The sequence below is a fragment of the Hyperoodon ampullatus genome, assembly GCF_949752795.1.
Source record: "Hyperoodon ampullatus genome assembly, chromosome: 5".
Taxonomy (NCBI): domain Eukaryota; kingdom Metazoa; phylum Chordata; class Mammalia; order Artiodactyla; family Ziphiidae; genus Hyperoodon; species Hyperoodon ampullatus.
In genome coordinates, this window is record NC_136918.1 from 123848788 (window position 1) to 123874280 (window position 25493).

General features: G+C 33.0%; 1 protein-coding gene across 4 annotated transcripts in view; it reads left to right on the forward strand.

Annotated features, from left to right (window-relative positions):
* Positions 1-25493, forward strand: part of NCAM2 (neural cell adhesion molecule 2) — a gene marked incomplete at both ends in the record, with an annotated part of 481818 nt that overhangs the window by 356579 nt on the left and 99746 nt on the right. For all 4 annotated transcript variants that reach the window (XM_079704995.1, XM_079704996.1, XM_079704998.1 and 1 more), the window contains one exon: positions 8142-8292. In XM_079704995.1, coding sequence (XP_079561121.1) covers positions 8142-8292 — 151 coding nt within the window. The remainder of the gene's footprint in view (positions 1-8141; positions 8293-25493) is intronic.

A 25493-nucleotide genomic window follows, 5' to 3' on the forward strand; every position in this document is an offset into this window, starting at 1 on the left:
TTACATATTTTCATTGATAAAGTATTATAAGTATTTTATAATGTTATAAATAAATAACTGGCATGTGGTTCAAGGAATCATGAGAAAAGTCTAGCAACAATAATGCATTGTTAAGTAAGAAGATAGGAGAGGTGCCATTTCCCTTTGAGACAGAATGCCTTTGGACCTCACAATGAAATGGATATTGTGTAAACTCACATATTTATCATTTAGATCTGGATATCAGATGTTTTGTGCCAATTTATTTGCCAACTACTTAACAGGGGCTGAGCTCTTTTCAAATATTCAGATCATTAATCTCCCTCATAATACTATAAAGGTTGTACTTTTAAAGCCATTATACAGAGTGAGAAACTGAGGTACAGCTAAATTAAGTAGTTGACTCCAGGTTACAAAGCTTATAGATGGCACAAACAGGATGTAAAGTTTCCCATTTGGTTCTGTAGTCTCTGGTCTTACCTACTATTAAGGTAAAGAAGGCAGCACGCACAGACACCAATACAAAATATTCAAGTCACATTCTGAAAACCAGCATTTTAACAATTATCAGTTGGAATTCACCTTTTCTAATTTTTTTAAGTTAAAATCTCTGAAAAGTTTATTCTGCTTTGGGCCTGATTATCATAGCATTTCAATTTCAAATAGTAAAGTACTGGGTATATAATATGGAAAATAATGTCTGCTGGTTATTAAAATATGATTTGTTATGGTCAAATGTGAATATATGCATATATATGTATAATTTTATATATCTACAGCAATCTACAAATAATGAATCAGATTTCTCATCCAGGGATCTGTGACAGAAACTTGAAAATATCCTTTTCCTCCTTTCTTCCATCACCAGCTCCCATCTAAACATTCACTGAATGCTGTGGATTCTTCCTCAGTATGTTTCTAGATTTCACTCACTTCTCTCCATCTCATCCACCTCTACCTTTTCCCAGAACACTATCATTGCAGTATGTTTCTTGGTGTTTTCTCTTCCCCCTTTCAAAGTTATTCTCTACCCTGAGGCATGAATGATGCCCTCAAACAACAAATGCATTCTCCCTACTCCTTTGCCTGAAACCTTGCCTGTCCTTTCCAGTTCTTTATAGAACACTCATTCTTTCTTTTGGCTTTAATTTTTAATATTTTCTAACATATAATTCACACAACATGCAATTTACCCATCAAAGGGTAAAATTAAATAAATTGCCTTTTAGTATATTCACAGAGTTGTGCAATCATCAATGCAATAAATTTGGGGACATTTTCATCACCTCAAAAACAAGTCCTGCTCCACTTGACTGTCACTCCCCTGTCACCTTACCACCACCTGCCAGCCTTAGGCAATGACTTTTGTATCTATAGATTTGTCTGTTCTGGAAATTCTGTAAAAATGGAAGAATTCAAAATGCATACTTCGTTACTAACTTCTATTCACTTAGCATAGTGTTTTCAAGGTTCATCTATGTTGTGACTTGTGTAAGTACCTCATTTTTTTATTGACAAATAATATTTCATTATATAGAAATTGTACATTTTATTTATCCATGCATTAGTAGATGGATATTTGTGTTGCTTTCACTTTTTGGGTTTATTAATAATCCTCTTATGGACATTTATGTAGTACATGTTTTTGTGTGGACATAGATCTTTAATTCTCTTGAGAGTGTAATGGCTGAATCATACGGTAACTCTGTGTTTAACATTTTGAGTACCTGTCAGACATTTTATCAAAAGCACCTGCACTGTTCTACATTCCTATCACGTGTGCATTAAAGTTCCATTTTCTCCAGATCCTGCCCAGTGCTTGTTATTACCTGCCTTTTTGTTTATAGCCATCCCTGAAGGCATGAGGTAGTATGGAGTTTTGGTATGCATTTTCATGATGACTAAGGATGTTGAGCATGCTTTCATGTTTTTGTCAATGTTGCTTTGACTTTTGAGGCTCTTTGTGGCATTCTTGTCTGTCTCCCCAGCCACTTCACGTCTTACCTCGCTCCAACTTATATCGGATATGCCAGCTCTAGGTAGCTTCTTTCAACTCTTTGAACATGTCATTTTCCCCTCTAGTCCAGACCTATGTAGTTCCCATTTCCTTCCTAACTTTCCTCCTATTTACTTGGCCAGGGCTGACTTCATGGATATGTGACATGTACAGTTGCACAGAGCCCAACACTCAGAAGGACTCTGCATTGGGTTTAAAGTGCTGCTGTGGTTGTCTTAAAATTCATAGTAACTTTTGAACAAAAGACCTCACATTTCAGTTTTCAGTGGGCCCTGCAAATTACGCAGCCAGTCTGGTGCCTTACTTATCCTTCAGGCCCCTGTTTAGGCAGAAATATCTGCAAGTAATTGTTCCTCACCTCTGTAGACTTTACTAGGTGTTCTTCTTTAATTTCATCTATGTCAGATGAAATTTATGATTTTCCTCTAAGCCTTTTAACCTTTGAGACTAAAGGCTTTGCCTTTCTTATCCATCTTTCTGTCCTCAGAACCCAGCAGATTGCTGGTCACATAGTTATGGTACAGTATGTAACTCAGCCACATAGTTATGTCCCAGCTAGTGAGCCATATGGCAAAAGTAATTCAGAATATGAACTCCTGGGCCAGACAGCCTGGGCATCCCACTGTTATCACTTATAAGCTGTGTGGGACCTGGGCAAGTTATCTAATGTTTCTGTGCCTCATTTTGCTCATCTTTAAAATGGGGATGATATTAGTCCCCATCTCATAGCACTATTATGAGGATCATAGCAGTGTTATGAACTAATAAATGTAAAATATTTAGTATGTATCTAACTATCACCTATTGTATGTGTTAGCAGCTATTCATTCCTATATTCAATTCCTATTGTTGAATAAATTACTGACTGTATGTTCAAAGAGAAGAAAAGGGCCCTAGAACCAGTGAAGAAACTGCAAAAGTTAAGAAATTTTATTGGACATATTACTCTTTGTTTCATCAATTTACATTGCTAGAAGGAATGGTAATTGTACAAAAGTTTATTTTATGACATCAAAATAGGAGTACACTTAGGAAGGTGGGATCAAGCCCAGAGGAAAAAGACATTAAAACTAAGAGTAAATATAGAACTCTTATAAAAGCAAAACAATATTTCTGCTTAAATTTCTTTGCAGAAATTAGTGAATGTAATGAAACTTTATCATGATTTTGAGAAGTCAGTTTGGGTAAATTAATGCCAATAATGTTTGGAAAGAGTCTGCTTTCTTTTTTTATACATTTAGCAGTTATGCCTTGCTGCTACATCTATGTATTTGAAGCTGTTTAATTTACATTCAATAGAGATTTAATGCCATTGCAAATAATGCAAATATAATATATAATAAAAAGAATCGCTCCCCCAAAACTGCATATCATACAATGAGAAAAAAATAACATCTAGTCAAAGGGTACAAATGTGTTGTGTGTCTGCATGTGTCTTGGGTCCTGCACGTGTTCCCTATCAGCCTGTCCAATGTCAGGAGAACCCACATTCTCACAGTCTCTTCTCTGCACCTACTGGGTTCTCTCAGTTCTCTCATAAGCCTTCTGGTGGCATATGCCCAGAATTCTCTCTACAACACTGCCCCTCTTTCACCATTTCCAGATCCCAATCCACACTTCGGTTTAACAAGGAACATACCTCTGACTCTAACCCATCCCTCCATTAACACCCCCAAAATGAAACTGTGGTGTTCCCACATGGTATTTTTGAGTTTATTTGTATTATATCTTAGAAGTAATATCTGTCTTCTCGGTTAAACTTAAATTCCATAAAGAGCGGAAATTATTCTATTTTGCTCAGCTTATATCCCCAGCGCCTGGATGCTTATTGTGAAACAATTGCACATATATAGCAAAAATGTTGAGTAAGTGACATGATCCACAATTTTCTCAAAAGGCCAAAGGGTCAATGACTCTAAAAAGGTTCAAAGACAAGAGTGTGAGGAAGAAGAAAGAAAGGAATACTGTCCAACTCAGATGGGTTGTGTACTACAGTTGGATCCCAAATTTGGCACTAAATGTCTAGTTAGGTAAAGCTACAAAAATAAACATGACACATTATATAAATTCAAATGCCCAACAATTAAAATTTACAACAAAATATTTATGTTTGAACTAAACTGAAGATGGTAGTTATCACATAGAAATTTGATTAAGGGATTATTGAAAGGACAATAAACTCTATAAATAATCATTTTATCAAAATATTTTTCTTTTCAGATAAAATAGACTTTATTTTTTATTTTTATTTTTTTTACATCTTTATTGGAGTATAACTGCTTTACAATGGTGTGTTAGTTTCTGCTTTATAACAAAGTGAATCAGTTATACATATACATATGTTCCCATATTGAAATACTATTCAAGTAGCTCTTAAGCTGACATTCCAGAAAGGCAAAATATATAATATCAAGTTAAATTCCAGAGAGTCCTTCTGTAAAGGATTGGAATAATAATGTACAGTCAGACACTTTCTAATCATGTTAATGCAGTGATAGAAACTGAAAATACTAGATGGAGAGCTAATATACCCATTAACCTGTCTCAATCAAATATCAGGTGTCTTAAATGAATCTTCAGTAGGTGGTGAATCAAAGTCAAGATATAATGAATTTTCTTTCAGATATGTGTAATGCCTTTTTGTAGCACAAAGAGAAAGATGTCCTTTGGAGTGTCAGAAATGAGAAGAAATGACTTTGGTCTTCTAGTCAATGCATATTGTGCATTATTACAAAGCCAATGTCAACTCTGAAAATGACTTACAATTTCTCAATGAATCACACACATTCCAGAAGAAATTCTATTCTTCTGGTATTTCTATTACTTTTAGATATATTATTAAACACTTTTAAATAAAACCATTTTTACTAATAGCATGCTAACTTTACACACACGGATAGTTTTCTACAAGTCAAAAACCATATCATAATAACAAAAGTACCTGTTGATTTTTAAGGTGGGTAAATTTACTTTTTAATGTACAAAAGAACAATATTTTCCCTAATGAAAGAAGGAACAGTTTGCTTCACATCATTATTAATGCATCTCTTGTAACATTCTAATTAAGGTATTAAATGTCACGTTTTTAACCCATAGTAAAGTATAGCTGAAGTATTACATTTCCTTTATTCAATTATATGTACATTTCACTATAACTTAATTTGTTTTATAAAAATTTTAGAATGTAATGATTCTGTCCTAGGTACTAGTCCAGGTGAGTTTCACCCAAAGTACCATAAAAATATTCTCGCATTTGTACAACTATAATATCAAACTGCAGGATAAAATCTGAAGTTCCAGTAAGACTAGAAAAAGCAATGTGTCCCAAGAAAAGCACAGGGACATTATATATGTATGTATAGCAGTCAACCAGTGATTATTTTGAAAATAAATTGATATCTGGGCAAGAAATTGAAAGAATGATGGTAGAATACTTCTGTGTAAATATGGAAGAGATAAAGGGGGAAAGATTTGGGAAAGATGTGTGAAGGCTGCTTAGAAAACACAGGACATTCATGACAATACAAATAATTCACATTAAATGGAATCCAAATTAACAATATCCAAATTGTAAACTGTGCTTAAACAGAAAGGTAATACCATATGGAAGTCCGTAAGCATCAGGCTAATAGATTGGGGTTTTATTTGGGAGACAATACAATGTTATTTGTAATTATAGGGTATGAGGTCCAGGGATGTGAAACCTTCATAAAGTTGTTATGAGAAATAAAAGTTTGCTGTAAAAAAAAAGAAGACTTATTCTTAGTTACACAAGAAATAATTTCTGCAGCTGGAATGAGTTTTTGCTAAGAGAAACGTAGGAAATAGCATAATGTTGAAGGCTTTTGCAGAGTCAGGGAGTCTTTTTCGGTCACATTCAGCCTGGATGTGATTGTTCTCTCTGAAATCCAGAGACGCCTGTCAATATCCTTCCGACTTAACAGCACAACCAAAACTGTAAATGGAGAGGCAGAGAGCAGATAAGTCTATGGAAACACAGTTGCTGAAAATTGGAAATCATAATGTCGAGCAAGATGATAAACTGAGATTTATCATTATTCAGAATATAAATAGATGAATAAATGTTCAGCAACTGATCCAAGACTGAGGACATGGTATAGCATGGGGCATGGGAAAGAATTAGTATCATTCATGGAAAGACAACTGGGAGAGGGCAGGTGATGCTGGGTAAGGCATGATGTATTCATCTGCACATGCTAGTTTGAGATATATATCAAATGGACTTGCCCTGCACGTGATATGTAGCTCTAGAAACTACATACTACCTATGTAGTTATGTAGCTCCAGGGAAAGAAGGATCCTGGGTGGAGAAAGAGTGACTAGAGATCATCAGTGTAGATGTGGGCAGGGATAAGATTGCCTAAATGGATTGTATTGACTGAAAAGACACTAGAGTCCAGGACAGAATACAGAGGGCGTGAGGAAGAGAGGAGGCTGTAACCGAAACCAAGCCCAAGGAAACTACAACCAAAACTGGGAGAAAAATCAGGATCATGTGGGTGTCTTGAAAGCCAAGGGAAGTCGGCACACAAGAAAGGAAGGGTATAGTTCAATAGGATTTAATGATGAACAGAGTTGCAATGAGATAAGGACCAAAGAATACCTATTTAGTTACGGAACAGCAGTTAGTTACCTTGTATAACAATTGGCCGTTTTGCTTTTGGGTTTATTCATTCTGATTTTTAACTTCTGTGGATTCTTACATTTTGTTTTCTTTTCTTTCAATTAAGTAAATGGGTTTGGCAGCTGACCATCTTAAAAATTGGCAGAAGAGAATACCCTTCTGCTTGAAATCTTCACCTTACTATTTCTTTAGCAATACTTGGGAGGTGGGGAACATATTTTTGACATAGAAATCTTGATCTAAGTTACATAATACATCCCTAATATGCTTTTGTTTATTTCTTTGTTTTTGAAGACCATTTTCCAGATAGTGAATTATGAGTGAGTGAGAGGATTGTATAATGATTGCATTCCTATATAAAATTAAAAAGCAAACAAAGTAACCATATTTTGCCCCAATCAACATGTTTGAAAAAAAGCTTTAAGATAGTATTTTAATATTAATAAAGGAAAATAGTTAACATCATTTTAATAATGAAAAGTACACACATGTATTGAAATTTTCAAAATCAAATCAAATCTGTCATATAGAAAGTTAACCATTATACTGTTTATAATAACATACATATTTCAATTGAATGTATGATATACAATATTTTATTGAACACTAAAACCTCAAATATTAAAAAGAATCAATTCAATAATGGTAGAGTAGATGTTTCCAATGAGTTATAAAGTGCTAAAAGTTCACTATATTTCTTGATAGTACAGAGTAAAATTCAATGAATAAACTATTCTTGTTTTAAATATGTGTGCTATAAAGGTATTTGATTTAAGAAAATTCTATAATTATGTTGCACACAATAATTCTTATTTGAAATATAATCTATATGTTATTGGATTATAAGCAATTCCTTGATTTGAGTCATATTTGTGGAGTTAAGTGCTTAATAATTTCCATATTTTTTCCAATGCCTTCCTGAGAATGCTGTGTTTTTAATAGTGTATCTATGATGCATATGGTACCAATTATGCTTATGAGCAATGCTGTTGCATTCATCCAAAACTGAAAAGTATAAATTCCTCTTAAAGTCTTTAATTTTCATACATCTTGATATATCCTCCTTATGTAGTGAAATAGAAAACTAAAATACAGCAGGAATATCATTTTCACTGGTAGGTTTTAAACAGAATTGAATAGGCATTATTGTCATTTTGCTATGTTTGTGAAGAACACAATTGAAAGACAACAAAATCCTTCCTAGAAGAGCATACTAGCTTTATAAAAAGCAAAAAACATAGTAAATAAAAGAGGTTGATAAAACTTATGTTTACATTTTTACTACTTACAAGTCAGTGTTCCTATAGGCAAGTGGGCTGGTACAATGGATTAGCTAAAAACAGTAAAGTACAAATAAACACTGCTTTTTTGAAATAAAAAATGAATACAGGTAAGAGTTTATTTTCATTTATTGTGTCTATGATAAATTCAATATGTTTCATCATCATTTTATACAAAATAAGCATAAAATTTTTCTTTTTCCTGAATCAATGTAAACAGAGCCCAGACGGACGTATCGAAGTCAGAGGGCAGCACAGAAGCTCATCACTGCATATTAAAGATGTGAAGTTGTCAGATTCAGGGAGATATGACTGTGAAGCTGCAAGTAGAATTGGAGGGCACCAAAAAAGCATGTACCTTGATATTGAATGTAAGTTATTTTCATTTTGTATGTTTATTAAAACAACTTTTCTGCTTTGAAAAACATGTATTTTCGTGGGAAAATCAAAATACAGTAGTTCATGTTGTAGTATTTAATGCATAACTTTAGAAGGAATGCAGCCAAAGTCAGTTATTAGAGACATCTAGTGGCGGTTATGGGAGATTTCACAGTGCTATGTATTTAATGGTATTAATGCTGCTTATCCTGAAAATTGTGGCCTTTTATTACACAGTGTTTAACCCAAAGCGCAATGTAAACTGAATTATATTAGTTATCAGTAATTGATCAACATCACCTTAGATTTTTATCTGTGTATTCCTAATATTAATGGTCCTGTGTTTCACATATGTAGTGAGAATTTCATTTCTCATTTCAAGTTGTTTTGTTTAATTATTTTACATCCTCATAAGTTATTGTATAGTATTTAAAATACAGTACTTAGGATATTCTATTTTTCAAGGGCTGATTGCTAACAAACTATAAGTTGTTTTTTGATCACAGATGCACTCGTCCTGTGCTGTTAAAGTCTTGCATATTGGTTTATTCAGCTTTTTCTGGAATTTCGCTCTAAGTAGCATTTTAACTGCATGCCACAAATAGTGATATGTTGTCTTTCTCTTGGCTTTCAGTTGAAAATATTTTCTATATTTCTTTGTGATTTCATCACTGGTCAATAGTTATTTATGAAGATATGTTTAGCTTCCAGATGTTTATTGTTTTCATAGATATTTTCCTGTTATTTATTTCTAATTTAATACAGTTGTGCTTAGGAAACACACTCTATATGATTTTGATTGTTTTCATATTTATTGAGGTTTATTTTCTGTCCCAGCATATGATCTACCTAGTGAATACATAATGTGTACTTGAAAAACATATGTATTCTGCAGATATTGTGCTCTATAAATATACATTAGATCAAGATGGGTGTTAGTGTTCTTTCATCTTCTGTGTCTTTACTGAATTTGTTTTGTTCTATTAGAGTGATGGTTGTTAAAATCCTCCACCATGATTGTGAACTTTTTTCTCTCTCTTTAATCCTGTTGATTTTTGCATCATATATTTTGAGGCTCAGTGACAGAGTACACATTTATAGTTATCTTCTCTTAGTTTCCTATTGTCGCTATAACTAATGACCAAGAATTTTATTGCTGTAAACAACACAATATATTATTTTAAGTTCTTGAAGTCAGAGGTTGGAAATGATTCTCACTGGGATAAAATCAAGTGTCCGTAGGGTTGTGTTCCTTTATGGAAGCCCTACAGGAGATTCCCATTTCTTGTCTTTTCCATTTCTAGAATCTGCCCACCTTCCTTGGCTTGCAGTCTCCTTCCGACTTCAAAGCCAGCTTTGGCAGATTGAGTCTTTCTCACATCGTATCACTTTGACTCTGCTTCCTTCCTCACATCTTCTCTATATTTGACTTCCCTGCAATTACATTGGACCCACGTTGGGTAATCCAGGATCATTCTCTCAACTCAGCATCCTAACTTAATCACAGCTGCAAAGTTATTTTTCCCATGTGAAATAACATGCTCAAAAGGTCTGGAGATTATGATGTGAATATCACTGGGGGGTCATTATTCTCTCTCCCATATATGTCTTCCTCATGAATTATTCATTTTCTGCACTAATCTCTGACTCAATGTACTTTAATGTTCAATAGCTGTTCAAGTTCTCTCAGAGTTAATTATCTGACACTTTACATTAAATATAGAAACCTGACAACCATATAGGTGCCTTTACAAGGGCTCCACACTGATCTTTTTTTTATTATTAATATCATATGTATTATATCTGTATTCATATTAATTGAGAATCTCACCAGAAATTATGATGATTTTTCTTTTAAGAGTTATAGATATAGTAAGGAACTGAAGAGGAAAAGTTACTTACTCATCTCTTTACCATTTCCTTTTACTCTTCCACCATCCTTAAAGATTCAGATCTTCCTCTGATATTATTGTCCTCCAGTCTGAAGGAATTTCTTCCCCATTTATTGTAGAGCATATTTGTTGGGGATAGAGTCTATTATTTTTTTAATTTTCATCTGAAAATGTTCTCTCTGTCATTCCTGATGAAATTTTTTTCCCCTGGAAAGAATTCTGGGTTGTCATTTCTTTAAAGATATGGCTCCACTGTCTTCTAGCCCCCTTGGTTTCTGATGATAAATCCATGGTAATTTGAATTGTTTATCCCTTCTATGCCATGTGTCTTTTTTTAAATTTTTTTAATTTTTCTAAATTTATTTATTTTTGGCTGCGTTGGGTCTTTTTTGCTGTGCGTGGGCTTTCTCTAGCTGCGGCTAGTGGGGGCTACTCTTCGTTGCGGTGCACAGGCTTCCCATTGTTGTGGCTTCTCTTGTTGTGGAGCATGGGCTCTAGGCGCACGGCCTTCAGTAGTTGTGGCTCATGGTCTCAGTAGTTGTGGCTCACAGGCTCTAGAGCACAGACTCAGTAGTTGTGGTGCATGGGCTTAGCTGCTCCGTGGCATGTGAGATCTTCCCGGACCAGGGTTTGAACACATGTCCCCTGCATTAGCAGGTGGATTCCTAACCACTGCACTTCCAGGGAAGCCCATGTGTCATTTTTCTAAAGCTAATCTCAAGATATTTTATTCATCTTTGTTGTTCATAGCTTTGACTAGGATATATCCAGGTATGGTGTTCTTTGGGTTTATCCTGTTTGAGGTATACTGAATTTCTTGAATCTGTAAATTTATATTTGTCAATATATTTGGCAGTTTTGTATCATATGTCTTCAAACATTTGTCCTGTCCTAATCTCTTTTTCATCTCTAGGACTTTACTTACACACATTAGACTTTTTGGCTCAAAGATCTCTGAGATACTGTTCAGTTTTATATATTTTATTTCTCATTGTTCTTCTAGATGATTTCTGTTGTTTGCTTTTCAAGTTGACTGATTCTTTATGGCATCATTTCTTTTCTGCTACTGAGTCCATCCAGTGAGGTTTTTGTTTTGTTTAAGATATTAAGGTTTTAGCTCTAAATTTCTAATTTTGTTCTGTTTTATATTTTTTGTTTCTCTGCTGAGATTTCTTATATATTCATTAATTCTTTATGTGTTTTTTCTTTACCTCATGTAACATAGTTAAATTAGCTGCTCTAAAATCTCTATCTGGTAGATTCAACATCTGAATCATCTTAGGATATGCATACGTTAATTGTCTTTTCCCTTTAGAATTGGTCATATTCTCCTGGTTTGTTGAATGTTGAGAAATATTGCATTGTGTTCTGGACACTGTAAATATTATGTTGTGCAGACTCTGGGTCTTGACAACTATATGGAAAAAAAGTATTTTTAAGTAGATAATCACCTCTAAGTTCTGTGTTGCCTCCTGTAATCAGGGATTCACATCTCAGAGTTGATTTCTTAATGCCTTTGCTATACATTTTTGTATCTGCTCTATGCATGCCAAGCTCAGATTTTAGGCTGAGATTTCTGTGGTTTTATATACAGAATTATGACATCTCCTTCTCTGACTCCTGTCTGGGATTACCCCCACAGTATTCAACCTGTATTGGCTTCTTTCCAGAATACCCTCTATATTTCTGGATGTGTTTTAGGTCCAGAATCACTTCGACGCTCCTTATCTAGTACCTGCTCTCTAGACAAACAATGAGGCTGAACAACAACAACAACAACAAAAAAAGAAACTAGTTTTCATTCCCCTCCACAATCCCTGATTTTGTTTACTTTCCAGAAGCCTTAGGGTAGTCTTGTTGTTGTTGTTTTGCTTGATTTGTGCTATTTCTAGTCCTTTTAATTATTACCAGTAGGGGAGTTGGGCTATCACAGTCTTGTCCTGCCATTATGGAAACAGAAATGTATATATATTCTGTTTTTAAGAAAACTTTGTCATAAGAATTTTTGATTTCCCTAGCTCCTGGAAACAAGAGTATGAATGTCTTAGTTTCAGTTTTCAGCAAATTTAATTTATTTCCTCCCTTCATTATTTTTTTCAAATTTTATTTTTATTTTCATAATCATACATCCTTAAAGAAACCATTACCCTGATCAAAAGATTGTTCAGTTGCAAAGTCCTGAAAAGTAAGAAGTTGATCTTCTTTTTTCTCCTGCTGTGTATCAATCTTCTGTGTAGTCAATTTTTTTTTTGAAATTTTTATCTATACCCACACTTAATCTACCTAGAAAGTATAGTAAGTTCTACATATGTGAATCATTTCAAATTTTAAATTGAGAGATAAGGGATTTCCCTAGAGGTCTAGTGGTTAGGATTCCCCGTAGCCTGGGTGCAATCCTGGTCAGGGAACTGAGATCCTGCAAGCCCTGCAGCGTGGCCAAAAAATAATAATAATAATAATAAATTAAAACTAAATAAATAGATAGATATGATGTCTTTAGCTGAGTTTTAGAGTTTTGAGGTTCAGAATTTTAATAGTATCCTTTACCTATAAAGGGAATAATTCTCCTGATATAGGCTGAATTTCATGTGAAGCAAAGGAAAATGTTTTATATTTTAAGATTAATAAACACACTATCAAACTTTATTCATGTATTCTATTGACATGTTTCCTTTTTTGTTTTTTCAATCTTTAAATGAAAGGAGTTTCTCTTGTGGATTTAACCTATACATGAATCCTATATTTATGCTATGGCCTCTTGTTTTCTCCCCATGATGAATCTCTTTTAAATATCTGTTACAAATTACTTGAAAATCTCTGACAGTCTAGCTTCCTCTTTGATTAACCCAGACTCTTACAGTATTGCTTCATATGCCTTACTCAAGATGCTCTATTTTTCACAATCAAATTTACTGATGGATTCCAGAACGCTGGGAGCCCAGCTCACTTTTCAAACTTTATGTTACATTTAGCAAGATATAAGTTTGCCCATATATGTGCCCAAGCTCTACTCTATTGTAGGTAATGAGATTATTACCTTCTAGGTACTTACTACAATTTATTAAAATTGAATCATGTAAAAAATGCTTAAAGTGGATGAATATTATGATGAAAATTTATTATGTTATATAAATATTCTAGAAAAAGATAAATTTATACTTAAGTAGAAAATAAAATAATTATTCATCTTAATATCATTAATAACTAAAATTCAGATTTTATTCATGTGGTAGGAGCAGAGTAAATGCTGTTATGTTATCTTTTGTCTATAGTTATTATTATTTTTGAGTATGGAATTAAATAATCGTTTGGAACATGTGACCATGGTTGTAATTTAAAATTTAGCCTGTTCTTCTTTTTCACTTGTAAGTAACTTCCTTGTTAGTGTCATTGTATTATGAAGGTCAGAACACTCTTTTATGCCTGCAATGCTACTATTTGTAAAATATCTTATTATCTTCTCATATGAAGATTAGTATAAATTTTGGTTGGATAGGGCAACATAACAACCATGATAAATGCTTAGCTTATCAAATAAGCTTATTTCTTGATAATTAAAACCTGTGTTGTTATAAAATAGGATATTTTATTTAGTGACAAATTTATAGTAGTAATAACAATTTAATGCAATGGCATGTAATACCATGAAAAGTTATTGATGTAAATAAATATTTGTATGTTAGAAATGGTAAGAATGTTTTTATTCTCCATCTTTGATTCAAAACAGTACAGAAATTATTAACATTACAAAGAAATTATACAGTGTCACAAAACATTTACCATTCTTTACTATGTGATTCAAGAAACTACAGTGTAATATTGTTAAGAATGAATGAAAAAGAACTAAGCCATTTATAATTTGATACCAACCACATTTATTATAGTACCACTAAATTTAAGGTGCTTAGGAGATTATCCCTTTTTTTTTGTTCAAAACCTCTTTTGTGTTTCAGTTTAAGCAGACTCCTTGGCATCCTGCCAGTTCATTTTCAACATTCCAAAGGCATTACCCTTTCTAGGAAGCATGAGTTGAACTAAAGTTCCAATTTATAAAACAAAGGAGATAACGAGCATGTGATATGTAGTTGAATGCAATAAGTACCGATTACATAGTACATTTGATGGCAATTAGAATCAAGTTTTGTGAGTAGGTACTCATTACTTATTACCTATTAATTAGACTTAATTATTTTATGTGATTAATTTAATAGTAACATGGTAAAAACGCCTGTTATGAAATACTGAATTTTTCATTTACATTTTTTTCTCATTGAGCTCTCTGCACTTGCTTTTATTTCTTGTTAGAGATAATAGCAATATTCAAATGAATTTTCTCCTGTATAAAAGTTGTTAGCAATCAGAAACCTCTTAAGGATATAGAGATATTAATAACCTTATAACACATTTTATGTTACTTCTAGACTTAACATGTATTCCATATAATTAATAAAACTTTGTTTTATTGCACAATTATTTCCTAAAGTTTTGCAGTCTTTCAAAATAACTAATTCCAGTAGCATGCTCTGCTACACGTACAGGATGAGGTAGGTAAGATGTGAGACCATGATTTTAACATTTAAAGAGAGTATCTCAATAACACTTAGGAAAACTCCTTGTTCATAGCAGACAAACATTTTATATCTGTGATTAAAATCTTGTCTTATGAACCTACCCTATACACTCACCATAATACATTTAAATTGTTCAGACTTTAAAGAAGATGGCTTATTTGCAGAAGTAAATTGGTTCTAATGTCAGCAATTATTTACATTTTATACCTTTCATGATAATTTCAAGGAACATCTGAAAGAAATATAAAGTCTATGTCTACATCCATAAGATAAAAATAATAGATCATTAAAAGACAAAGGTGAAAAAATCTTTTACTGCTCACCTGTATTTTTTTAACCCAGACTTTACATGGACCTCCTGGGGAAATTTGAAATATCACATTCTTCATGTGTACAGATACTATAACTTACTCTAGTTTTATCACATTTTGTCTGTCTCTGACAGATATAATCTGATTCAGATTAAATATTGTGAACATGTATTTCAGAGATTATGATGATGAAAAGTTGTTAAGGAATTTTAGGAAATATCTAACCCTTGAGAGGATAAATATTATAAATGAATCAATATCAGACAAACAAATGAAATAGTCATTGTGTTTAACTATTGGATTTATCACTACCTCTTGGCACCTACTTAACCTAATTGTCCAGAAATATCAATCTCTACATCCAGTTTGCCACAGCTTTCTGCCCTTCCTCTAGAATGAAGACCTTTCACAGTGATCCCAGTTCTCACTAGCACAGGGAATGTTCTAGCTTGGGCAGCTGTAACTAAATATCTTAGACTAGGAGACTCTCACAGAACTATTTATTTCTCATTGTTCTGGAGGCTGGAAGGCCAAGATCAGGATGCCGGAATAGTCAGGTCCCTGGTGAGCGCTCTTTTGCTGGTATGTCTTCACATGGCCTTTCCTTGGTGCATGCTCGCAGGAGATACACCTCCTCTATCTTCCTCTTTCACTAAGGGCATTAATCCCATGATGGTGATTTTACTCTCATGACTTCATCTAAAGTTAATTACTTCCAAAGTCCCCACCTCCAAATACCATCACATGGAGAATTAGGGATCAACTGATCAATTTGGAGGAGATACAAAAATTCATTCATAGGAATGAGCTTTCTGTATTAGACAGAGAAGACCACCTCACAGATGGAACTAATGCAGAACTTCACAGGGTGAGGCTGCACATTGCGATCACATCATATCAAGCCTTTACTGACATCACTGAGTTGTGTCTTCTTGAAGATCCTGAAAACTGTGCTAAGACCTTGTGATAGACTGCTTACAACCTGTCTTAGTCTGCTTGGGCTGTTATAATAAAATACCATAGACTGGGTGACTTATAAAAACCAGAAATTAATTTCTCACAGTTCTGGAGACTGGAAGTCTGAGATCAGGGAAACAGCATGTTTGGGTTCTGGTGAGGACCTTTTCCAGTTACCGACTGCTGTCTTCTACTTTATCCTCATAGGATGGAGAGTAGAGCAGAGGAAAAAGCTCTCTCCTGAGTCCTAAGGGGACTGATCCCATTCATGGTAGCTCCTCCCTATGACCTCATCTAATTCTGATCCCCTCTCCAAAGCCACAACTCCTAATACCATCACACTGCAACATATGAATTTTGTGGAGGCACAAACATTCAGCCCATAACAGGGCTCTCCCACCTTCCTCCCCCTCCTTAGGATGTGGTGCCAGTAGGTTTACCTTGCTGGACTTATTACCTGACACCATAGTCCAGAATAGTATGACCATCCAAAGTTAAGGTACTTAATTCTTGAAAAAGATCAGTCCAACAACTTGAATCCAATCTGCCAGAACTCTGTGGCCATAAATCCTTAAATCCTCTAAATTTCATTATCTAATTTCAGTGGAGCAAAGGCAAGGACAGCTTTTCTTCATACTGTCCATGGATTGTTGATACCTATCCATGGACTTAAGCCAGCTCACAGTTTGTGATGATGTAAACTAGTTTTTTTTTTAATATATTGGGCTTTACTAAAATAATGTTTAAATGTCATAGTATTACGAGCTATTCTTAAATTTTAATTAATCTACTGGGTCTAATCCTAGGACATTGGTCAACTCATTTAAATTACCCAAGCTTTAGTGTCCTGATGTGTAAAGAGGAAAGGGTGGATCTAAATTTATTATTTTATGAATTTAAGCATACTAAATTTAGGATCTTAATTATATTTTTTTTCATTCAACATTTATCAGGCATGTATTACACACCAAGCACTTTTTCAGGTGTTGAGTATGTAGAATTATAATAAAGCAAACAAAAACACTTGACTTTATGAAAGTTACATTCTAGCAAGGAAAATCAATGATACAAAAGACAAAATAGGGACTTCCCTGGTTGCGCAGTGGTTAAGAATCCACCTGCCAATGCAGGGGACAGGGGTTCGAGCCCTGGTCCGGGAAGATCCCACATGCCGCGGAGCATGTAAGCTTGTGCGCCACAACTACTGAGCCTGCACTCTAGAGCCCACGAGCCAGAACTACTGAAGCCCACGTGCCTACAGCCCGTGCTCCGCAACAAGAGAAACCACTGTAATTAGAAGCACGGGCACCGTAACGAAGAGTAGCCCCTGCTCTCTGCAACTAGAAGCCCACATGCAGCAACAAAGACCCAATGCAGCCAAAAATATATAAAATAAATAAATTTATATTAAAAAAACAGACAAAATAGCAACATATATAAGAATCAGTGAAAATGGCTAAGGAGAAAAAAAATAAAACAGTGCAGTGAGATACATCATCAGCTAATGTCACAATAAATATACATAAAAAACATTCCAAAACTCAGTGACATACAGTAGTAATCTCATACTCAACTGTAACTAGCTGACCCAAGTGGTCCTTGAATAGGGAGCTCTGCTTCAAGCAGCAATGCTTAACTCCATGTTATGGGTCCAGTAACACTTGAAACCAGACTGAAGAGGCAGCAACTATATGGAAGAAGCTACACCATGGTGATGGAAGAAGCACAAGAGGACAACTCAATAATGAAAGGAAATTTCAAGCGTTTGCTAGTGTCACATTCAAAAAGTCGCATGGTTAAGCCTAACATCAATCCAGCAGGGAAATGCACTCTTGTTCTACTGGGAGGGCTTTTGGAGAGAGTAGTCACTGAATAAAATAAGCCGTGTCTGAAGTTCATGCCTATGAGTGAAATTTCAGATAGTTAATTTTAAAATAATATTTTTGTTGTAAAAATAGGTATATTTACACATTTCTCTAAATTGCTTTTCAAAGATTCAAAATATTTGAAAGATATAAAATATTGCAATATATCTAGGAAGCTGGAATCTACTTATATGGAACAGCTTAGAAAGTCTAAGATAACATATAATTTAATGCACATATAATTAAATATGTCATAGAGATTATACAACTGAGCAGTAATAAAGAAAAACAATCCTCTTAGAAATGTAAAATTTTCCACAGTATCTTAAAGAAGTGGAACCTTAAAATCAGATAATATTGATTCAGTATCTATGCAATTTTAAAACCTATATGGCCCATTTGACTTACTCTGTTTATTCGGATATATCCCTTTATTTCATATTTATATGGTCATCTGGAGTAAAATATCCTCTCTCCTTTAGTATTGATGGCAAGATAAACTGTTTATGTCCCGGTGATGAAGATGAAGCCTTGATAAGAGCAATTAACCTCTTTAAACAATTATTTTTATCACTGTTAGTGTCTCATAGTGCTCCATAAGCTGTAGACTTTCAAATAGTTCTTGTTAGATACAAATAATTCAATGACAATCCTGTTTGTTTAGGAAATTTTGATTTTTCTTGGGCCTCCTAAAAAAGTATTTTAAGGTAATAAGAGCAATTACCAATGCAGTCAGTTCAATACCATAAAAGATAACCTATTTTTGATACTTTATATTTTTCTGTGATTTTCTCAGACTTCATAATATGACTAATTTTTGTTTCCAGTACTCTTGAGTCATCAGTGCTAAAACAATTGATTTAAACATTTTTCTTGCCCTGAGCAATATTCCTCAATATGATTGCTTATTTTATTCATTTAAAAAAAATCTTTATATTAGATCTTTACTCAAAAATAAGAAGTAGATGTGTAAAAATTCCAGCTCGTATCTTAATAAACCGAGATAAAAATTTCATTTGAATATATGCACATTTATTTTGAAATTTTATTTAAAATGTTTTGATTTCACACAACTAGATGTTCTTTCCCAGAGCGATTAAAAACTTTTCCACTATAATGTAATGTTCACAGAGACAAACCTAATTATTTCTAACATCTCTCTTTTTTTCTGAAGAAAAAATAAACACATATTTGTGATTTTTTGGAAGCTCTTGGGGAAATCCCAAAGATGTTTTTACATGCAATAGATATTATAAAATGTTTACTTTGTTTTTTTTCTAAATTTAGAGTTCTACTTTGGAAAAGCAAAATCAAAATCACTTTCACAGATTTGCTCACTTGGTAAATTAAAATTGTAGGTGACTGAGAGACTATGTGGTTACCTATTTAAATAAACTTACAATAAATTTTTTAAATAAACATAAAAGGTTAAGAAAATGCTTCCTTGATTAATTTTTGTTATCTATGGTGTTTTTCATTCAGACTATTGTTTACAATGGGTTCTTGCTTCTATATACTTTTAATTTAATTTAACTGACTTCTAAGTCTAATTTAATTTAACTGATTTTTAAAACTATCAATCATTAGTAATATAAATGTTGTACATAATAGTATAGGACCAGCTGCTTTATATTTATTGGCAGTAAAATTATCGTGGGGAAACCAAAAAAAAGAAAAGAAAATGGTATACATTTTTTAGCTAAAAAAAAAAATACTGTTAAAAGGAGAAACTCATATCAATAAACTGCTATTTTAGGAGAGGCTGTACATTTTTTGGTTTTATTTACTATGATTCAATGCTCTGAAAATGTATCACATATGATTCATTTCTATTCATAACTTGTATTGCTTTATTTATTCCATCTGGCACAAATTATTTTGCTCCATTATGTAAAAAATTAAATTTTGATGATAGTTTATCACCTCTTTAAGTAAAATAGTGTTCTAATTAAGTATGCATTAAAGATATAAAATATTTGTCAACATAAACAATAGTTAAGCAGAAAGAAGTTGTGATCTAAGTCCTATTAAATAATACTGTGGTTGTTTGAAAGTTAAAAATATGTGTCAATTTGTTACCAATTTTCAATTAAGAGACTTAAGGGATGTAGAAAATGTTTATATAATTCCTTATTTTTCAGTCTTTCAGTTAAAAGGGAATAAATTTAAAGGTTAAATGGTGATAATAATAATAATAATGTGATCTCATTGTGATTAAATTTGCTAATTATATAACATGCTTAAAATAATAACTAAGCACCATCCTAACTATTATCATCATCAGTATTTCCAGTCTTGTTTTTATTAGGATGATGATGATGATGATGATGTTGATGTTGATGATGATGATGAAGACAATAATACTGAGCTTTTCTTGCTTGTTTTCTATTGTTGTGACCTAGTCATTCCATTATGCGTAAAATAAGCAACATTCTAGAATGCACAATCAAGGATTTTAAGATACAACAGTGGAAGTGTTTTTATTTGCTTTCGATTTTTTTTTAAGTCATCAGGGTTTGATAGACTTGGGGAGTTTAAGAAATGAATTAAATTTGTGGAGCTGTTTTTACCTCATATAAAATTAACAACCTAGACATGAAATTAAATCAATAGATAAACAATTTACATTTTACTTGATAGTTTTCTTTTCAATTTTAATGATGGTGACCAACTTTAAATTTGTTTGACATTAATAAGCACAAATTACATGTTACAGAATGTGCTACTGCTAAATCAGATTCTGAAGAAACTAATATTATTGTTATTTGTAAAATGACTTTAACATTGTATATCCATATGACCAATCATCCTTCTTTTGATAATTCAGAAATTTTTATGAAAGAGATTCACTTAAGCTTTGTATCCTAAATTTACACATGAAATTGTCCATAATAATAATAATAATAATATAGTCTTTAAAATACTGTAGCCTTTTCTGGAGATTTCAATTATATAAAGCAACAATAGGGAACAGAATAGCCATAAGTAGTACAATAATTTTATTAGTATTTGTATGTATGCTTTATGGACAAAAGAGATTAGGACAAGAGAAAGAACAGTAATAGTAGAAGGAGGAATAATTCACCTTACTTATGATCAAACTTTTCTTATGATCAGTAGAAAAGTTAAACAGTGATTTAATACTTAAATCACTAACAACAAATTAAAGAGAAACCCAGCATATGCTAAGAAGTCACATATAGATATATCTTAATATAAATGACACTTATGGCTCCAGAGTGATAAAATATGCTGAGATTTATGCATAACTTGGCTGTTCAAATTTAGTACAGAAAATGCACCCAGTGCTATGGTTAGTTGGCAGTAAGCACACATCTAATTTAGTATTCCGTGTAACCATTAGAATTCCCATGACACATGGACTGAACCCAGTTAATTGCCATAGCTGATTCTCCATATGAGTGAACATAGAGTAGAACTGAATCTATGAAATTACTAATTGAATTATCCTCTAAATGTGCCAAAGGATATATTAGTTTTTATTCCCTTGGTAGTTTCCTTCGGCATAAATCAAATGAGAAAATTCAATGACTGAAAAAATTGTTAAAAAATGTGTCAAGGTATTTTAGATATTTAAAAGAAAAAAACATGTGCAGTTAATTCTTAGCTAACTTAAAGGGCTGGCTTCTTCACAAAATAGGCAATAAGGGTCTGTGAAAAGCAAGGTATTACTATAGATTAACACAGGATTGAAGTACTAAGTTCTACGATGTTAGGAGAGTCAGGCAAACATTGGCACACTTTTCTTCCTCTGTTAAATGGAGTGATAGTATCTGGAATACATACTTGTCCTGGGTTTTCATTCATTGAGTTAACTATTATTTACTGAGTAAATACTGAGTGTCAAATATAAATTCAGTTGCTGTACAGACTGTGAGAAAAGCAACATCATCCTTACTGTCATGAAACTTATGTTTTAATTAGGGGGATGGAACACACACAACCACATTAAGATGAAATATAAAAAAAAAAGTGATTAGACAGGAGCACAGCTAGTACAAAGTGTTGAAAGCAGGAAAGAGTCTGGGATGGTTAGGATTTAAGGAATAAAGTTAATCTGGACCTGGATGGAGACAAGGTCACAGAAGTAGGCATAGGCCAACTAGTGTCGAACTTTATAAACCATCATAAATGTTTTTGATTTAAGAGGTGTGAAAAGAATCTTTCAGAAAGGTTTAAGCATTATCTTAAAATAGAAACTAGTAGGCCAGTAAGCCAGTAAGGATGGGGTTTCTAAAATTGACCAGGTAATGAATATGGCTTTGACCAGATATATAATAGCATGGAGAGAAGCAAATGGTATCTTTATATACTGTGATTTATGGTGAGGAATGAATGTCAAAAATTTAAAATCGAATATTCTATTACAAAATAAAATTATTGTTGCTAGTATTTGTAGTTCTTAAACTTTAATATTAAAGAAAAATTTGAAAAGTTTATACCATGAAGTATGATGACTACAAGAGAGGACAGTGTTTTCACTGAAGTCTGTAAATTTTCTGTAGGGCATGCAAGACAGATTTGCTATAATCCCAATACTGTTTTACAAGGACCATATTTATGTTAACATACATATTTATGTTAACAATATGATTTTAAAAGACTTAAATTTATTTTTCATTGATTGTAAAGCTTACCCTAATAATGCTTTTCAATTTTATTCACAAAATGGATAGTACTGTAGATAGTGAGGTTGTAAAGTGAGCTGCCTGATTTAAGTAATTATGAACCTGTAAAACTTCAAGTAAAAGATTTTTATATTTCAGTTCCCACAGCTTGTGTTGTGTTTTGTGATCAGCTCCAGCCTTCTCATGCGCCAGCAGAATTCAGGAATCCAGCTAGCGCTCAGCAAGATCTAAGTCAGGTCACAGGTACCAACCACCCTGTATTTTCAGGAAAAAAAAAAAAAAAAGACTTCAGAGCCTCAAAGGAAATGACAAGAGAAAGTGAAAAGCTTGTATTAAGCAAGTAATCGAGTCAGCAAATTCTGTATAGTGACAGGAATGCAGTGATGACTGCTGTCAACTCTAAGTCTCAGTAATAAGGAGAGAAAGAGAAACAGAGAGAGAGAGAGAGAGAGAGAGAGAGAGAGAGAGAGAGAGAGAGAGAGAGAGAGAGAGAAAGGAAAGAAAATGAAAGGAAAGGAAAGGAAAGGAAAGGAAAGGAAAGGAAAGGAAAGGAAAGGAAAGGAAAGAAATAAAATAAGATAGGGCATTTATCAAAACAGGAGTAACTCGATATCAAGTCTGGAGGCAGTCTTAAAAGTTTCTTTAACGTCTCCTGATATGCCTGGAATATGAGTTTCCTTGTTCCAACTTTGAGGAAATGACAGATTCAGATCCTGGCAAGCTTTGCTGTTTTTTCTTAGGCTGGCAACTTTAAATCAGAGATTTAGTCAAGGTCATGGATAGAAGTATGTTGAAATGCTGTAGTCTATACTGCTACCATTTAATTAAATCTAAATAATGTCTCCTTAGATCTTTCCATTGTGATGATAGTGAAGAGAACATAGTTCCTTGATTTTTAAAGTCTGTGTTCACTTTACATCCAATTTTACAAAATCTCCTTCTTACAATCTATGCAGTAATATGTACATTTTTATTAATCATATAACCATTAAGTAGAAGATATGGAAACCTAAAAATAATCTACTTTCCAATGGTTTCAGAACCTAGGACCTCTTGTATTATTTTCTCTTGTGAATTCTCTGGTTTTAAAGATATTAACTTATTAAAATGATATTTAGTAAAGTGGGATTATTCTTCATTTTCATTATATATTTATGAATGCATATATATATTCAATATATTCAATACCTATATATATATTAATATGAATACATGTACCAGAGACTAAAAACCATGAAACAATTAGCATTACCCAAGAGATTTATATAATTCTAGCCAAAAGCAAATGTCACCTTTTATATGGTTCACTGCCAAAGATAATATTTACCAATATGTGGTAAATATAATATTGGTAAATATTATAACTCTCTCTACATTTTTAAAATTTGTGCCAGACTCATGTTTTCTATGTTAGTGGATTCTTAGAGATTAAGGAAACCAGTTCAACTCAATAATTCTATAATAACAAAAAAAAGAAAGAAAAGAAAACCTGAAGTCCAAATTAATAAACAGAAAACAAAGGTAACTTCATTGCTATCTGGCAGAAGTGGAACTTAAAGTCAATGGCAGACCTGAAGCTATTTCTAATACAGTATTTTACTTATAAACAGCAACTGCAAAATTCTCTTTTCCAGTGTAGTTCATCCGCTGTTGTGTGTGTGTGTGTCCAGATTCTGATTGTAAGACTTGTGACAATCCTTGGGAAGCACTTAGCACTGTGTTCAACACATTTCATGTGCTCACAAAAGTTAGAGGTTAAAGTTCATCCTCTTCTGGGGAAATTTCGCTGTGCCTCCTCTGCACATCCTAATTAGGGCCAATGTTAATGCCTTTTGAGACAGGAACCTTATGCATTCCACTTCAATTGTGCTATGCATTGCCTTGCGGTAAAGTTATTTATTTTTGCATCTGCCTGATTCACTAGAAAGGATTCCCTGTTGGCCTGAATTCCCCACATTTCAACAGTGCTTAGTATAAAATAGACACACAGTAATAATTTTGGATAATTAGTGCAGTGGCTGTCCTTCCCAGAGGTTCACATTCAGAATCTTTAAGAGGAAAGCCTTAGGCATCTGATTCTTTTCCCCTATAAACTCAAAATACGATGATGAGGAAAAGTAAGGGTTACAAAACCTTTATAGCTAAACAATTATATCCAGCATTTGCTAAGGGCTTACTGTCAGTAGACACAAACTTTGATATTATTTTGACCAAAAATGTGTAATCAGTTCAATCATTAATATTTAGAAAATTTTTAATATTTTGTTTTGCAAGCCACCTTATGATAGCAGTGTTTGAAATGGATGATGGAATAAATGGAAAAATAAACAGTTAAAATATCAAACCAAATACAACCAAAACATAAACAAAATGCAAATTACTCTCAATATCCTATAGAGTATACTTAAATTTTAAACCATTTATTGTAAGAGTAAGGTATGTAGAAAAAAGAGAATTGCATCACCCTTTTCATGGTAACATGGATCTAATTTAGAAATTCAAATAAAAATAAGGCCATTGTTTAAGGGATCGAGTACAATATATGATACCACTATACTGTCAGAATGAAAGATGAGTTTTGCTTTCTTGAAAACATAAGAAAAAATATGATACTGTTCTTTTTTGACTCAAGCATATTACTTCATGTGCAGTGACATATTTTTAAAACATGAAATTTAAGGCATTTACAATTTAATTCTGAATAATTAATGTCTCCCCAAAAATAAAACAGGTAACTCAAAATTCCCCTGAAATAATGCATATTTGTGTTCACTGTAGAATGAATTCATATATATATGAATATACGAATATACATATATATTCATTTACATATGAAAGAATCAGAATTTCACTGCTGAGAAAGGTGCAGAATGAGAAATATGCTAGTATTTATGTTTGACATTTTTAGAATATGGAAGATAGTTTTGCAGTTATGTCTAGCATTTTTTG